The 18,131-nt window shown below is 42.6% G+C and overlaps 2 protein-coding genes across 3 annotated transcripts in view; both read right to left on the bottom strand.

Annotated features, from left to right (window-relative positions):
- Positions 1-13,352, bottom strand: part of MRPS6 (mitochondrial ribosomal protein S6) — a 68,280-nt gene extending 54,928 nt beyond the window's left edge. The window contains exon 1 of the mRNA XM_017526183.2: positions 13,135-13,352. Within this exon, the coding sequence (XP_017381672.1) occupies positions 13,135-13,179 (45 nt within the window). The 5' untranslated portion in view covers positions 13,180-13,352. The remainder of the gene's footprint in view (positions 1-13,134) is intronic.
- The window catches only part of SLC5A3 (solute carrier family 5 member 3), a 27,896-nt gene extending 13,869 nt beyond the window's left edge, over positions 1-14,027 (bottom strand). The window contains exon 1 of one of the 2 annotated variants that reach the window (XM_017526182.2): positions 13,621-14,027. The gene's annotated coding sequence lies outside the window, so the exon portion shown is untranslated. Of the gene's footprint in view, positions 1-13,134; positions 13,264-13,620 lie in introns of those variants that run through there. The other variant, XM_017526181.2, reaches the window with a different exon arrangement.
- Between the last annotated feature and the right edge of the window lie 4,104 nt (positions 14,028-18,131).

Below are 18,131 nucleotides of genomic sequence, written 5' to 3'. Positions count from 1 at the left end.
AAAAAAAAAAAAAAAAAACTCAGTGGACCATGACATAGTAAAAACCTGTATCTGGAGCCACCATCTCTCTCAACCTACCACAAGAATGGCCCACTTCCCTTTACTGTGCTAACTCCATTGTGGAATGTGTTCCAGGTTTTACCATTGCAATTGTCGACACCCACCACCTAGTGTGCAGTGGTATGTGTAGACCATCCCTGTGTGTGTTTGTCTGGCAACTGTTTCCACACAGCTGAAAGAGCAGGTCAGTGCCTGCAAACGACAATTCCCTTCAGCTCACTCGACACAAGCCCAAGCACCCTGATGTCAACTCATGAAGAACTCCTCCTTTCACCTCTCCATTACACTTGCGTTCAGAGTTCCCACAAAACTAAGTTAACTTAGTAACTAGCATTTATCAAACACCATGCACCAAGCACTATTTTCGCACTATATGTTTGAGTTCATCTAATCCTCACAAAAACCCCGAGGCAGACATAATGATCCCCAACTTACAAATGAGAAAACTGAGGACATTTGAGAGGATCACTAAGGGAGTTCATGAACACCCTCTCTGAAATAAAGAAGAATGCATCCTTTTACAACACTTTTCAGGAGAGACACACACACACACACACACACACACACACAGAAACTAGACATAAACACACGTCAGATAAAATCCAGCTGATGCAGACGGAATAATGCAAAAGAAAAATCACCATTGGTAGACCTGAAGTGATGCACCTGGGCTATGAGTACAGGGATGCTAAAACCATCAGGAGAATGGCTGCTGGAGGGCTTCAAAATGAATGGATGACACTGACAACATCTGTACCCACACCAACAATTAATTTTATCTATAAAAAGCAGACATGTGCCCTCTTGATGTGATCTATCCCTCCCAAGACCACTTAAGTACTCTTACAAAACAAAACCTAAATCTAATTAAATTTCTACCTATGGGTCTACAGAAATTGCCTGGAATAGAACAACATATAAAAACAGCAGAAGGGATCAGCCAAATCCAGAAAGGGAAAGAGTGGGGGAAATTGTTACAGAGTAAGAGACTTAAGGTCATTAAGTAAACAAAACTTGTGGACCTTATTTAGATTCAGAGTCAACCAAAACTCTAAGAGACACTTTAGACAATTCAGGGAATTTGAACATCAACATTAGATGTTATGGAACTGTAGTTAGGCGTGATAAAGTCACTACGGTTGTTTTTTAAAAGTCCTTATTTCTTACATACTAATTACTTAGAGATGAAATGATATATCTACGTTTGCTTTAAAATACTTCTGCAATAAACAATTCAGTCACTAACAGATGCTAAAACTAATGATTGTTGGAGAACAAAATATTCAGTTTCAGGTTTGTTACTCCATAGATCACTTAATACAAAAGGGAAATAGGGTACATTTACAGTGGTGCATTCTGGTGAATGCCTCATAACCAAATGATTGCTTAACAAAGTGGCAAGCCTGCCGATGTGATGGACTGACATCCCTATGGAATATTCATTTGTCAACAATGTCTAGCTCTAATCATGAAAATGTAACTACAGACAACTCCAAAGTGAAGGATTATGCAAAACAGTGGGCCTGGACTCCAAAGCTCTTCAAAGTGCCACTGATATTAATGACAAAGGCTTTGGAACTGTTCAAGGAGACTAAACAAGTAAATATATGATCCTTGACTGAATACTGAATTAAAACACTAAAATGTATTACTGGAGAACAGGGTAAATTTCAATATGAAGTGAACATTTGGTGGTAGCATTGTATCAATGTCAATTTTGAATGTGATGGCTATGCTGTGGTTAGGAAGAAGGCCCTCCCTCATTCCTAAGAAAAATATGTCAAGATGTCTGCAACTCTCAAAATAATGCAGATTATCAAAAAGAAAATATGGCATAGTCTAACAATTAGCGATCTAGCCTAAAATCATACATGTGTTAAATGAACTGCTCTTACAGTTTGAATTTTTTTTAGTCATGGTAGCCAAGGGAAATTAAAGGAAAAAATTTTAAGAAAATAGAAGCGAGGAGACTGGAAATTAACAGATGAAGCTGAGTGATGGGTACAATACGAAGTTTCATTAAACTACTGTATTTACCATTACATATGCCCAAGTCTGTGTTTTAATTCTTCAGTTTTCATTTGTAAAATGGAAATCACTCTACCTAACCTTAAGATGGCTGAGGATTCAAGAGAATTATATATCTATGTATGTGTGTAATATGCATGTGTGTGTGTATATATATATCTTAAATACATATATACACCTACCCCTGCACCCCTACTTCAATCAATCGCTAAGGTTAGGCATTATTAACCAACTCATCTATCCTCCCTCAAAGGCTAGCAACTATAAAGTTTATAGTTGCTGTAGAGGTAAAACATCCAACCAGGTCACAACTTTGTGGTGGTGTTTTTTTTTTTTGTTCTCAGCCTACTTGGTTCCAATTTTATGTTCCTAGAAAAAAACTGTGTCTAGAAAGAACAGATACTAACAGTTTCTACTTTTCCATGTGACTAAGGTAGAAAACCTAGGCACAAGCATCTTCCTGTTAGATCATATTCTAATTCTCCAGGCCAAGTTATAATTAGAAGATTCAGAAATTGGGGTATTTCCTCTGAAAGACACTTTAAGTTGGAAAACTTTGAAACCTTCTAATTTTCCCCTAGGTTTGGAGAATATAACGCTCAAGAAGTAAAAGCACAAATAGGGTTAACTTTAACAGTATTTGGCGGGACTTGTAGAAATTATGTCCTGAATTAAACCTAAGAAACAAAAACAGAAGCATGGTATTCTAGATTATAAAAGCAGCTGGATTTTTTCCTCTTGTATTGCAAACATAGGACAAGTAGAGGGATACAGAAATCCAGAGAAATAGTATCACATCTGTTTTCTTTGGATGCCAGATGATAGGAAATCTTGAAATTATCAATAGTTTCCAATGAGTCCATCCTAATCAGATAAAATACTTAAGAAAATGACATTAGGAAAAATGTTTTCTTCAATCTTTTTACACACACAGAATTTGCAAAAACTCCTGGCCCCTACTTAGCCCACACATGAGAATGGCATTCCCATGAAACCAACAGTGCTACCAAAGGCTGCCAGACTTATACTCCCTAATGGAAACTTAGTGTCTTAAAGCTTCAAGATATTATACTTTATACAATTGTTTTCTCATATGACTGTACACAAAACAGAAGGCAAGCAGTACACCAACAGAAGAATGGCAATCAAAACAGCCCATGACTGGGTCCATTTGCTTACTTAACAGCGTTAAAAAACAAAACCACACAGAGTATGGAGGCTCACACCTATAATCCCAGCACTTGGGGAGGCTGAGGCGGGCAGATCACCTGAGGTCAGGGGTTTGAGACTAGCCTGACCAACATGGTGAAACCCAGTCTCTCAAAAAAATACAAAAAATCAGCCGGACATAGTGGCAGGCGCCTGTAATCCCATCTACTTGGGAGGCTGAGACAGGAGAATTGCTTGAATCTAGAAGGCAGAGGTTGCAGTGAGCCGAGATCACACCACTGCACTCCAGAAAAACTCACACTCTTCAGTACCATACACTTTTCCTATGACATGCCTGACCAAGAGCCTGCTCTCAAATTTAGCTTTTCAACTGAGCAACAGAAATTCACCTTAAATCGGAATCAAAACCAAACTGAACAGATGTTTTACATTCAGAATTCATACACAGGACATCTGAGCACAAACTGAAAAGGGAGCAGATATCTGGAACTTAATACTGATTCGGCACCTTTCTAACAGAAGCAAAGACTACACATGGATTCACAGGAGCATCCTCCCAGCAGCCGAAATGCAACCACAACACTGTACTTCTGAACACCACAATGAGAATTTTCTCAAACTGGATTATATATCCACAGCAACTTGCACCTGGATTCCTCATCTGACAAAGCAGTTAACCACCAGGGTAGGGTAGAAGAAACTTTTAAAAACTGAAGTTTAAACAAAAGCAAAACCGGTAATTCTCAATTCTGGGGCAGAAGTAGATAAATGCCAGTTTATGAGGATTGAGGGTTCCAACAAAGTTTTGCTAAGTTTGGGCTTTCACTTGCAATTTCATTTTTAAGCTTTCATCTACACCAACCTCTACTGAAGTATGCCCAAAGTGGATAGAAATTCCCTTACCTTTGACTGTAATCATAGTAAAAATGATTGGAAGGGGAAGCGAAACAAGTTAATTGTACCATGGATCAAAAGGTTTAGATAAGAACAACCTGGGATCTGAGTTAGTTTTATTTGCAATTTGATGTTATCTATCTGGAGTGGGAGTGCAAAAAACAAAAGAAAAAAAGGGTTAGTCAAGTTAATAACTTGGCTTCTATTTTATGGAAACACAAAGCCTGGTCAAAAATAAAAATGTCATCACCCCCCTGGCTCTATACTCTTTACTAAGACAGCACCTCAACTTTTTTTTTGTGGTAATACTATTTTCCAGGATCATGGGTAAGCTACTTTTAATTCCACAGATACACACTGAGCAAAAACAAATATTTTCTAAACAAAGCAATCTTTGCATGCCAGTAGTATTTCAAACACCTAAGAGGTTAATACAATAGGTACAAACTAAATAGTACCAATACATGTTTAAAATAAGCAATCACGCAGACACTGAAAGAAAAAGTGGACTATGAATATCACTCCCTGACAGTTTACACTGTGTAATTCTGAAGCCTACATCCACAGTTTAGCGTAAATGGACACATACAACCCAACAATCCAAAACTATAGATACTACTTTTAAAGAACTGCCATCACTGAAATTAGTCCTATTGTAAACCAGTGACCAATTAACAAGGTGGGCTTTGTCAACATAAATGCTAAGAGGTTTACAGGCCACCTACAGCTAATTATCTGAATATCTAGATTATGAAATGAGCACCAACCCAACCTATAGACACATTACATTCGATCCATGGTACCTAAGTATTCTTCAATTAATTGGCAACATCTTTAAAAAAAAAAAAAAAAAAAGCTAGCAAAACCAGGCCCACACCCATCATGGCAATAATAGATGGGAGCAGAGTAGAAACATCAACACCACTAATTCAAACATTTACTGAACAAGAACAGTATTTCAGGTGTGATTTAGTTTGGGATTCTGAGGAAATAAACTTAGGTATGTTTCCTCTTTTGGAGTTTCTTCATCAATAAACCGGGAATGAAAAACTAGGCAATGGAGTTCACAGCAACTTGCCTGAGATCACAGCTACTTTAATGTCAGAACTACACTTAACCACTTCATCTTCAAACGCCCTCCCAAATTAATTACTTTCATTTTACAAAGGAGGAACTGAGGATCCAAAAAGATTAACATCCTTAGGAAGTAGGTGCTAGAATCCAAAACCCACTCCATCTCCTCTAAAGCTCCATCTAGTCTCTCAGTGCCAGTCTTTTTTTATTCTATTTTATTCTATTTCAGATCTTAAAAGGTTTTTCAACTCATTTATAATACAAAACAAAAAAATCAGAGCACTTTTCTAAAACGGAAGGCTTCATACCCAAAGCCATATCCAGTCATAAAACCATATATACGTACCTTAAGAATTTTATTTAACACACAAACATACATTTATTTGCAAACCTCAATATGGGCGTCAAAGCATTTGCAGAATGGGATCAATGATGATTTGAGTTCCTTCTGCTTGATCTAAGCAACATCTACAAATGGCATAATCTACAATTTCCAGTTTCAGCTTCATGAAAGTGGAAAGTTTTAAGAGATCCTAGTAGAACACTCCATATACAGAATTCTTCTATTGTTATTTTTCCTCTCAAACTTTGAGTTACTTCAGCCATATCTAATTCTAAGGCCATTATTTTAATGACTCACCTTTTATCAAGTCTTCCCAAAGAATCCAACTCGGTTTTCAGGAAATAAAGGTTTGCACTCATTTCATCAGCTCACATGAATTTAAAGTATTTTACAGAAGATTACCTGTCATAAAATAGTCTTGGAAATCAACACAACTTCTGGTAAGCATACAACTCGCCCAGCGTGAGTGAAGTGCACTGACTTGAAAGCAAACTACTAGCACATGAGGTCAACACGCTGTATCATAGCAAGCACCGTTTTAGAGAGATGACAGTATTAACTCAAGGCAGCTTAGTATCTACCATATGTGCAAAGCATGGCAGGACAGAAATGAAAGACAACTCTCAAGAATTTGTCATCTAGCAAAGGAGGTAAAACACATTCACCAATTAATTGTAATATAAAGTAGAAAGTGATCCGTGTGATGGGAGACATGTGATAAGATCCTTGCAACCAAGGAATGATTAGTCTATGCTCCTAATGATGCAGGTCCTTGATATTTGTTTAATGTGCCAAATGGGTTAAAATGAACTTGGAAGAACGTGAGACTAGTTTTCCATGGAGGTGGTGGGGTAATGTGGAAAGGGAGGGCACTCCAAACAGAAAAGCAGCATGATGCCAGCACCAAACAAAATAAAAGGTAATGGTATTTATAAGGATCTGCACAACTCTGTTTACTGGTTATATAAAATAGGGTGGAAAAAACCTGAAAGATGAGGTTAAAAAAAAAACAAGTTGGGAGTCATATCAGAGGCGGCCTTGGATGAGTCCTCATGCTTCATGTACTTGAAAAGTATGCAGTAATTGGGCAACAGTGTTGTTGATACAATCAATTAGCATGGGAATCAGAAAGCTATCACTTAACAATGCTTTCTACTATTTCCTTGTTAAAAGTGCACCTATTTAGTTGTTTTAAAGTATCTCAAGGACGTATATTTGCACTACAAGCATATTTCTAGGTAGCACGTCAGAAGACACCAGCTAAGCAACTACTGCAAGACTCCAAGGCAGAAACAAACAAGATCAGTTCAACTAGGGCAGAGACGACTATATGGGATTGAGAATGCAGGAATAGAAAGAACTGGATTTGTTCAGCACCAGATGACAGAAGACAAAGAAGCAATGAACAGAAATAAGCAGTAACAGAGGCAACTTTTGGAATAGGCAACACGTTAAGTATTTAACGACACTGAGTCTGCAATGCCAAGGGGACCTTCAGGAGGCTATAGCCAGCACAGAAGACAGCAGGAAAAGCCAGAATTGTCAGCCTGTTAAAAAAAAGACAGGAAATCATCCATAAGAAGGTCAAATAAATTGTACATAAAGGGAAGAGAGCCTGTAATCCCTGCACTTTGGGAGGTCGAGGTGGGCAGATCACAAGGTCAGGAGATCGAGAGTACCCTAACCAACATAGTGAAACCCCATCTCTACTAAAAAAAATAAATAATAAAAATACAAAAATTAGCTGGGTCTAGTGGCGCATGCCTATAATCTCAGCTACTTGGAAGGCTTAGGCACGAGAATCACTTGAACCCAGGAGGCAGAGGTTGCAGTGAACCGAGATTGCACCACTGCACTCCAGCCTGGTTGACAGAGCAAGAGTCTGTCTAAAAGAAAAAAAAGAGGAGGAAGAAATCAAGAGACAAACATCAGAAAACAGCACCGTAGGAAGCCAAGAAAAATGTTGCACCTAGCAAATTGTGTCTATATACTTTAAATCAGGGGCTGGCAAATTTCTTCTGTAAAGGACCAGATAATAAACGTAAAAAGAATAGGGTGATGTTCCAATGTAACTTTACTTATGGACTCTGAAATTTGAAAGTTTTATGAAATTCTACTGTCATAAAACTTGTTTTTTCCCCCACCTATTGAACTGTAAAATCTTTTCCTAGTTCACAAGCCATAAAAATATAGGTGACAGGTCAGATATGGCCCCGGAGCCACAGGCTGCCAACCCCTGCTCTAAGAGCAACAAAAAGGGTAAGCAGCTGAATTAACCGGCCTTTTCCAAACCCAAGGGTAGTTCTTCCTTTAGATAAGTTGATAACTTACCAGACATTCGTTTGACTAATTCCTTAAAAAAGGACTCCCCTAAATAAGAGGTAACTGCATGTGTTAACAACACTTGTCTTAAAACTACTGCCTTCCACTAAAAACAAACTCATGAGAATATTGGAAATTCTAACACAAAGCTAAGAACACGAATTAGGAAAAGTTTGATAATTGCAACAGCTCTTTATAAAATGAGTAATCACACCGTATTTTTATCATCCGCTCTCTACCCTTCCTTCCACCTTGATGTTAAACCCCATTCCGCTATTCCAGGTTTCTTTCAGATGAGTTAAACATGTAGTAGTACAAACACAGCAAAGGCACTAGACGAAAAATATTACTTCAGAATTCCCCCATCATTGCTTTTGAACTCTTAATTTTCTTTAAGGTGGTTTTATAATCTAAAAGGTTAGAAGCTTCAATAGCAGTCTGCATATAATACTAGATATAACCTAGGTCTTTAAAATCTAGAAACATCAGTATTGAATGTGTAAATTATGAATTAAGAAAGAAAAATTAGTGCAGAATGTCAACTTCTGACAAGCAGTCTCCATAGATACAAACCATTATCTGGTGAGGAAGGACTCCTTACCCCCAAGCCATTCCTTGTACTTTAGCTGTAGCTCAGGGGCAGGAACAGGACTCCTTCCTTCTTCAATAGCTTGCTGCGGCAATAAGCTGTAACCCAAGAAAATTTAATACCAAATGAAAGTATAATATTGTCCACAGGGTCAAGTCTTCTATTATTGGGTACTATTTTAAGTTGCCTGGTTTCAAGCAGATAAAACATAAACAGAGATTATTAAAGACACAAGGCTAAGCTGTTTACAGAGGGCCCATGGGAAGAAAAAAAAAAAAAAACCAGACGACCACCTGACAGCAGGATGTTTCCGTTTGAACTTATGACTCTGAACTCAGGTCTCCCATCAACACACAGCAGAAAATTCACTATTTCCTAGTTATCAAATGGTTGCCAAGCATGCTGCAAGGACCTAGGGTTGACCTGACCCATACATGAGTTTAACAGCACCCTCCATCTTCAAAAGGTATCTGAAATACAGGCACTTTATAGGAATTACTTTCAGAACATCCTAACATGAACAGAACTCTAGAACAAATACAAAACCTTTTGCCAGGTGTTCTAATCAAAAAAGGCTCAAGTTTAGAGAAAAACTCTTCACCATTCTACCAGAAAACCAATTGCTTTCTACATTTTAGGAGATGATTATCTTTACACTTTACTACATTTAAATTAAACCAAGTCACAACTTAAGCTCAGAATACATAATAAAATTCCTTACGCTACAAAGTACTATTTCAATGAGTTAATGTAAAATACAATCTGCTTTGAGTATTGAACATAAAAATTACTAATCTGTTTAATAAGAACTTAAGATTTCCAAAACAGCCATTTACTCTATTCCTATTAGAAAAATACATACAAGAGGATATATATGCTATTTTATTGTACATAAGATCATTTAACAAGTGAACTAGTTATTAAGCCATTAACCTTTAATTCATGTAAAAATTCCTGAACAGCAGTGAGATTTCAGGAAAAGTATTATCCCAGGGCTTTCATAAATCTAAATATGCTAACTGTGAACACCTTCTGGGTAATGGGCATGAGATGTAATTAGTGTCCCTAAAATAAGTAACCAAGCAGTAAGTACTGCGTAGATTTCTTTCCTCAGGTTTCTTCTTCCTGTACATCAAGGCATAACAAGTGTCTACAAAGTTTTTTCCTAAGCTCCTCTATGTTATACAGTATGTGGCTTTACTATTCATGTATTGGCACTTCAGTCTTTTACTAAACTAACTGAAATACCAATCTTTAAAGTCTAATTATCAAGTGAAACCAAAGGGCTTCAACCATTTTCCCACTCTCAAGAGAGGGCACTCACCAAATGCATGACCCCCTTCTCCTCATCTACCTCAAAGTTCTCTCTGCAGGAGGGCAGGGTAGAGGTGGATAGAGACCTCACCATCTCACAGGAAATTCATTTCTTTTTCCATTGTCACAGGCCTTCCTCATACTGAAATGAGACTACCTGGGACTGCAGCCTCGGTCTCCTTTGTGGCTACGTCCTTTCACATTACAGCCTTTGAATACTGTGTTTTCCAGAAGTGAATAAAACTCCCTTGATGCTATCTGATATGGGTGTAACAGGACTTTTAAAATCTTTTTATTCTGGAGACTCTTCTATAAACATGGTCTAAGACTGGTCTAAGCAGCTACTTTTTCAAACTGCTTGTCACCCTTAAAAGCCTAGTGTCACAACATCCATTACTTTACTGTCATAGCTCAGAATTTAACCACACTTTTACCTACTTCTCATGTTAAAGTAGGGAGAAAATGGAAATGTTATATATACACATTTTAAAAAAAAAAAATCAAGCTGAATAATACCTGCAAATACATTTCTTCTTAGGAAGGCTAACATCTACATTCATAAATGCCCAAACTTGGAAGTACAAAAGTAGATACTCATTATAATCAACTCCCACTTGGAAACTGAGAAAAACATAGTATTGGAATTTCTGAGTGACTAATTGTACAATGGTACAGTTCAATAGAACTTATTCTACATAACACACTCTGAAATCTTTCAGTGGGAGTTTCCACAAGTGACTCTGCTACAATGCAGATACTGTGAGAACCCGCATAGGACCTGTATTTTAATTTAAAAATTTTTTAAGCTCAATCTAAAGGAATCAAACTAGGGTCAAAAAAAAAGTAATGAAGAGGGGAGGAGTTAACACTCTCCAAAGAGACTAAGAATGCTCTCCAGGCTATGAGAACCACAGAGAAGAAACAGAATAGCTCTGGGAGTCCAAGAAAAGGCTGGAAAAACTATAGTTCTTAACTTCCATATCCACTGTTAAAGTTGCCTAAGACAGCATTTTCCTCAATTCCAAGATGTAAAAATGATTTGGGGGAAGAAAGGAAAATACATCGTATTAAAGGGGTAAAGATACACACATTTCAGAATCTAAAAACGTGAAAGATGCGCAACTTAGAATTGAGGAGCTTCAATAATTCCCCCTTCTTGCAACACAAGCACAAAATGCCTCAGGTTAGAACTGTGGTTTCTCCAGGGCCTGCTACAGGTGTGCAAGCTTAGTCACATTTTTCATTTCATAAGCCTAGAGTTAACTTTTTAAATTCGTTTCCCCCAAATACTCATCCTATTTTAAAATCCTATTTTCCTAAACTGAAAGCAAGAAAACTGGCATAAAACCTGGAAGTCTTTGTGTTTGTTACACATTTACAAGCTACAGATAACGTTTTTGAACAAATAAGTGAGAAGGTTTTTTTTTTTTTGCTTACTTTATTTAGGTCAAGGATCTCAACAGAACTTCACCATTGTTACAACCTTGTCTCCTGCCATGGGGCCTCTTTCTCCAAGACGCAATTCACCCTACTTTCTAGGGGATTTTTTGTTTTTGTTTTTTTGCCCCTTGCCGTCATGCAAACATTTAAGGAAGGTTATTTACTATTTTAACTAAACTGCAGTCCGTTTATGTGAACTAGAGTAAAAAATGTGTGCTCCACATCCAAAGGCCAGGAGTCCCGGTTATCAGAGGACATAAAAAAATAAGCCACATGGTAAAAGAAATACATTTAACTAATATTTGCAGCCATGTTAACCAAGATACTTGGCAACTACAGCCAAAACAAAGGAGAGGAGCTCGAGTCTTCATTTCAAAGGTTTATGGAATGAGCAAATATTATGCCTCCAGGTTGCCTCTTTCAGTATCACCTGCTACTTCCCCAACACAAGGAAAGTAAACAAAAGAAATTTCAGTAACAAATTTCACAGGTTCCACATTTCCTAAAAAAGAGGTTAAATGGAGGGCTTAAACAACTTCCACATAACTAAAAATCTTCTCTTTTAATAATGTTTCCTTTTCACTGCTCCTATCCTTTTTGAGTTGTATATCCTGGTAAGGGAGGAGGAGGACCAAGAGGGATACTCAGGGGGTGAACAATACAAACTTAACTTCTCCCAAATCCATGAAGAACAAGCTGGGGGCACAATGGAAAGCCGGGCCAGGCTGTCTGGACCTGATAAAGAGGCACTGGCGTCCTTTCCCAGTTAACTGTGCAAAGCACACTTCCAAACAATCTCCCGACACTCCGTGATTGTTAGTTTATCAACTGAGCTTAAGTTCAACCAAACTTGGTAATACTCCTTGCAACTGACCCGGAGCCTGATTCAAACGTAAAAATCCGTCCACTCCGCTAGCGCTGTGTGTGGGAAGCTGCGCTTCCAAACTTCAGACGTGGTACACTGATTTTTATTACACCTGGTGGAGAAAAAAAAAATACACCACACTACGTTACCGAATTCCAAATTCACGGGAGAATGGGGATTTCGGCGACGACTTGAGGAGTACCTGACCCAGAACAGAGGACGAAGAGAGCTGCCTCCGGGCCGCGGGCCCCTGTCCTTGGCCACGCCGTCACCTGAAGGGAGTGGGCTGCTGCTTCCTTTAGCATCCCTCCAAACCTGTAATCCCCTACCTCAACATCAATCAAAAGCAGGGGGGAGAAAGCGTCTTCTGGAGGCGCAAGAAAGGCCACAACTTGGATGAATGAAACTGGGCTAAGGACACCCGGAGCGGGATTTTCGCTAAAGTCAGAAAAAGAAAAGTCAAAGATTTTTTAACATGAGAGCGATTGCAAGCGACCGGGATACAGATAACGGCACAAACACGCTTTGGAGGAACGCTTTACTGGGCGCGGACGTTCCAGGCGGCAGGCGGGCGGCGGAGCGGGACGGAGCAGGCGGCAGCGACGGGGCCGGCGACGAGGCAGCTTCACGACGGGCGGGGACTGGCCGGAGCCGGGCTGAACGCTCGCGCGTGTCCTCCCGCGGACCTTCCACTGGACTCCCGCGGGCAGGCGCGGGGATCAGGGTCGGGGTCGGGGCCAGCTCGGGCCGCCCCGCCCCTCGCCCGGCCGGCGGCTAGCAAGGCACACCCTCCCAGGCCGCGCACAAGCGCAGGCACACCCCCGCCTCCCGCGCGCACGCGGCCGGGCCCGACCGGCCCACGCGCGCCCCCACCCCGCGGACGCCTGCCGCCCGCTGCCCGCCCGCCGCCCCGGCCTCCTCCGGGCACCGCAGGGAGGCCCGGGGTCCCGCGGCCAGGGCGCGCGGGGGGACGGCGGCCTAGCGACGGCGGGGGTGCCCGCGCGGGAAGACCGGCTCTGAGGGAAGGTCACTTACCCGCTGCATGGCTTTCAGGATTAAAGCCAGCTCGTAGCGAGGCATGCCTGGAAGCTCGACGCGTGCCGCTCAGAAGAGAGCCGGTTCCCGGGTCGCGAAGGGGCGGGACAGCGGGGACGGCGGGTACCTAGAAGCTACTGGGCCGGAAGGCTCCCGGGCGGCGAAAGCACGCTCCGGCCGCGCGAGCCCGGGCTTAAAGGCGCTGGCAGTTGCGCAGACGCCGCGCCACGCCCCCTCGGCGCGCCCCGCCCCGCCCGCGCTCCCTGCCGCCGCCCCGCCCCCCCCTCCCGTGGGCTGCCGCCGCGCCCCCTCCGCAGCCCCGCCCCCGCCGCACCGCCCCCGCCGGGACCCCAGCCCAGCCGGCCGGCAGGGGCTAGGGACAGCGTTGAGGACTCGGCTCCGAACGGCTCGCGGCGGCCGCACGCCCCCTCGCGACCCTGCCTCTCCCCACCCCGCCTCCCGCCGCCCGCCGTGCCTGCTACCTACAGCTGTAGAACCGGCTGGAACTTTCCATGCCTTCCGTCTCCTACCGGGCGGCGGGCTAGTGAGTGCCCGCCAGTGCGCGTGCGCTGCGGTGCGGTCTCGTCCGTGCGCGCGCCCCTCGCCCGCGACTCTCGGGCGCTAGGGACCTTCCCGACAGAAGGCGGGGTCGCGGCCGGCCTGGGGGCTCTGCGGCCCACGGCTGCTCGCGGGGGTTCTGGAACGTTCCCGCCCTTGGTAGGCTGAGGGGTGTCGCTGGCGTCCCCAACCACAGCCCTCAGGCCTGGCGCGGCTGACTCGGCCCCCTACCCGGTGAGGGGCGCGCTGGCACAGGCCTTGCTCCGCCAGGCGCGGGCTCGGGTCTGGTTCCATCCCTCTGCGCCGCGTGACCTTGGGCCGGCTGCCTGTGCGGAAAGTGGGGACCCGATGCTTTGAGTGAGTGGATGCACGTAAACGTCCGAGGATGGTGCCTGGTACACACAGGCGCGACACGGGCATTTGTGGTGTGCGCCTGACCTGCCCCACGTGTTGTAACCGAGGGCAGGCGAACACCTTAACACTCTCCCATTTCTTTAAACGTTTGCTCAGCTGCTAGGCTGAATGGGAGACCCTTTAGCAACAGTCTGCGGTGGGCGGTGGTGCGCGTTCTGCACTCCCCCCACCGCTTTACACACACAGGGTTCTCCGCCCTCCAGCCACCGGCTCGGCAAATAGCAGTTTTCTCTGGCGCCTCTTCTTAGAGGTCCCCTGCAGCTGAGGCCCCTGCCCCTTGCTTGTCCCGTTAAAAGCTCTGTAAGTGAAATGTTTGTCAACTAAAAGTGCTTTAATGTTACTAGGTAAAGTTTAGTGAACACTTACTATGCTTCAGGCCCCCTGCCAAGGTTGATTGATGAAGGTGTCTCCTAAAATTCTCTCGACAGCCCTGAGGTGACAACGATTCTTTGCTTGGCCAAACTTTAGTCAGGCTCCTGAATCTCCTAGGGCCATCTGTGCACTTCCTTGTAAAATCTAATTCTAGCACGGAACCCCCAGCCCCTGGTAGCAGATGAGGTTCCTCATGTCTTTTCACCCTGGCCTGTCTTCTACAAGAGTCCTTTAGATCGGTTTAGCCAGAATTCCTCTTCCCCCTGATGGTTCCGCTTAGTGATTTGACATGGCCATAAATTCCCACTTGCCCACGCTGCATTCGGAGTTGAGCCCACTCTCTCCCCACTGCAAGACCAGGTTGCCCTGATCCGTGTAGCCATCGCGTTGGTCCTGAATAAAGTCTTCCTTACCATGCTTTAGAAAGTATAATTGAGTTTTTTTTTTGTTTTGTTTTGTTTTTTTGTTTTGTTTTGTTTTGTTTTGTTTTTTGTTTTTTTTTTTTGTAGCAGAGGCCAAGCACTACTAACCCCATTTTAGCGTTTCAGAAATATGGGAACAAAAAGTTTTGTAACTAGTCCAAGGTCATACGGTAATAGAAACGAAGTACTTTTACCCACCACTCTACCCTTCTGGCCTCTGGTTCTCCTGCCACACAGATCAACATGCTGCTGTTATTCAGTGGATTAACCATGTAGTCCATGTAAACGAAGAACAGAGTCCCGCTGTCACCTTACCCAGAGATGTTACCATTTCACATCTGTCTCCCATGTGTCTTTTGTGGCATATGGCAGGAAGATGAACCCAAGTTTTTCTGAGATAGCTGGATTTCCACATTTTTTATTCTTAGATTTGTCTGCAACCCATCATGTTCTTTGAAAGGGAAGCCACACAAGTAATCCAAAATGCCTGGTTAAGTGTCAAGTAACTTCATGTTTGGTTTAAACAAGTTGCATGCTATAAATAAATAACAGAAGGAAACAGGAATTTCTGGACCTTCAGAAGTGAGTTACAGGCCAGATGCAGTGGCCCACACCTGTAATCCCAGCATTTAGGGAGGCTGAGGCAGGTGAATTACTTGAGGTCAGGAGTTTGAGACCAGCCTGGGCAACATCGTGAAACCCCATCTCTACTAAAAATACAAAAATCAGCTGGGTGCGGTGGCACATACCTGTAATCCCAGCTACTTGGGAGGCTGAGGCAGAAGAATCGCTTGAACCCAGGAGGCATAGGTTGCACTGCACTCTAGCCTGGGTGACAGAGCAAGACTCCATCTAAAAAAAAAAAAAGTCAGTTACAGATTCTAGAAAGGTCTCACCTCGACTGTCTCCTCATGTTGTCAATTACATGATCCAGCTTAGGAATGAGTAAATATAGACCCCATAGTAATAAGCCAAGTCAAAGATGGAGGCAGCGCAATGAGCTCACTTTAACTCCAAGCATTTCCTCTTGGAAGCTCTCTAGTTTTCCCCTAATGCGCAGGGATGAGTGAAGACCTGGCATCTTCTCTACTCCTCTTTTTAACTTGACAAGTGGTATAAGGAAATTAGCCTGATTGCATAATGCCTCACCACAGAGTCAGCACCCCCAAGCCCTCCCAATCTGGTAGCCACCCACAGACTCATTCCATTTCTTAGAGGAAGGCAGAGGGCAGCTACCATGATTTTCCCCTTTAACTTTTTTTTAAAAAGCACAGAAGCGGCTGAATGCGGTGGCTCCTACCTGTGATCCCAGTAATTTGGGAGGCCAAGGCAGGTGGATCACCTGAGGTTGGGAGTTTGAGACCAGCCTGACAAACATGGAGAAACTCCATCTCTACTAAAAATACAAAATTAGCCAGGAGTGGTGGGACATGACTGTAATCCCAGCTACTTGGGAGGCTGAGGCAGCAAAATCCCTTGAACCTGGGAGGCAGAAGTTGCAGTGAGCCAAGATCACATCATGACACTCCAGCCTGGGCAACAAGAGCAAAACTCCATCTCAAAAAAATAGATAAATAAAAAATAAAAAGCACCAAAGAGAATGCTTGGGCTTCATCTAAAAAAAAAAAAAAAAATTTTTTTAAATCAAGAGGAATGCTGTTGCAGATTTATTGCCTTCCTACTATAACTACAAACTTAAATTCACCAAAACAGTTTTTAACTTGACACTATGTATAGTCAGCATAGTAGAAGTATAACAATACTGTAGCATTTGATCTATTAATTTTAAAATTACTCTACCTCTTAGGTTCTCCAAAACATTATGGTCTGTGTTTCAGATTTGATTAACCACAAGTTTGATTAATTTTCAATTCAGATTTTTTGAGGGGGAACAGGAAAGAAGAATAAGAACAGAAGTTGAAACCCAGCCCTGTTTTTAAAAAGGGAACCTCAAGATACACCCTGGCTCAGTTTAATTACCTTTACCTTCTTATTTTATATTGCTGCCTAATGAGACTTGACCTTGAGCTTTAAATCGTTAATCCTCAAAGATGGTCATTACTTTTATTACCAAGTCTAACATTTTGAGCATTCACTATGAGCCAGAACCAATTTTAAATGATTTTCATGTGTTAACTCTCAGTTCTCACCACAAAGCTACGTATTTTAACTGCCCCCATTTTACGTATAGGGAAAAGGAGACGTCATAAGGTCTTCAGCAACTTGCCCCAAGTCACGCAGAACTAAGAGCCTGCATGCTTACCCTAATACCACACAGCATAGTGTTTCTGAGCCAATACAAACTGAGCAACTATCTGTCAATCAGCCAAATTTTATTGTAGTCCTACTCTGCCCTCTCCCCTGGGTGACTGCAGTCTCCCACTCCCTGTACTCATATAACACCCTCCCTTGAGTCCGCAGATTCTCCCCTTTCACAGACTTCTTCCTTCTGCCCTGAAGCATATATAGGTCTCTTCTAGAAAGGGGGGAAAAAAGCCTTTCCATAACCATGTTACCCTCTCCAGTTGTCATTCTTTTTTTCTTCTCACAGCCACATTTCCCCAGACCCACTGCATCTCCCAGCCTTTGCGGTCTGTGTTCCCTCACACTGTCACCATGGGTCTTCCATTTGTCCACCAAGTAGCAGTTTCCCTGGCATCATTGTTAGGGACCTCTCTGCAGTCCTGAGGGTCTCTTTTTAGCCATCCATGATCCTGTACTCTTGGGGTTTTCCTTTGCCTCCTTGGTCCCCGTATCTGGCTACTTTTTCCCCTCCTTTCCCTAAATGTGGCTGTTCCGCAAAGCAAGGAGGTGTCTCAGCAACAAGGATTTAAGGCAAGACTTGCCCATAACATGAGTTCCCATGATCCAAGTGCATTGGAGTTTGGCCCTGAACAGCTTTAAACTGATCTTTCCTGCCAAAATCCTGGTATGCTGTAACAGTACAGGTGGGCAATGGAAAGTGTATAAATGAATGATCTCCTTGTCTGTAGATAAAGAATCTGATAAGAAAACAAGATGCATTATTTATCCCAAGCCATAGAGCCCTGGGGTGGCACAATTCAAAGAAAAACCTTTTGCTTACCGTATTCTCCTTCCTACCCAGGCACTTCGTACTATGATGACAGTTTTACTGTTGCTAATGGATTAATCCACTGTGAGTGTGATACTCCTGTATTCTAAAAGGTGAGTTCTTTTTCTTTTCTTTTCTTTCTTTCTTTCTTTTTTTTT

Source organism: Cebus imitator, unplaced genomic scaffold (assembly GCF_001604975.1).
Source record: "Cebus imitator isolate Cc_AM_T3 unplaced genomic scaffold, Cebus_imitator-1.0 Scaffold41, whole genome shotgun sequence".
In the NCBI taxonomy this organism is placed as follows: domain Eukaryota; kingdom Metazoa; phylum Chordata; class Mammalia; order Primates; family Cebidae; genus Cebus; species Cebus imitator.
The sequence above is the reverse complement of the archived record's forward strand: the minus strand, read 5'-3'. Positions and strand labels throughout refer to the sequence as shown.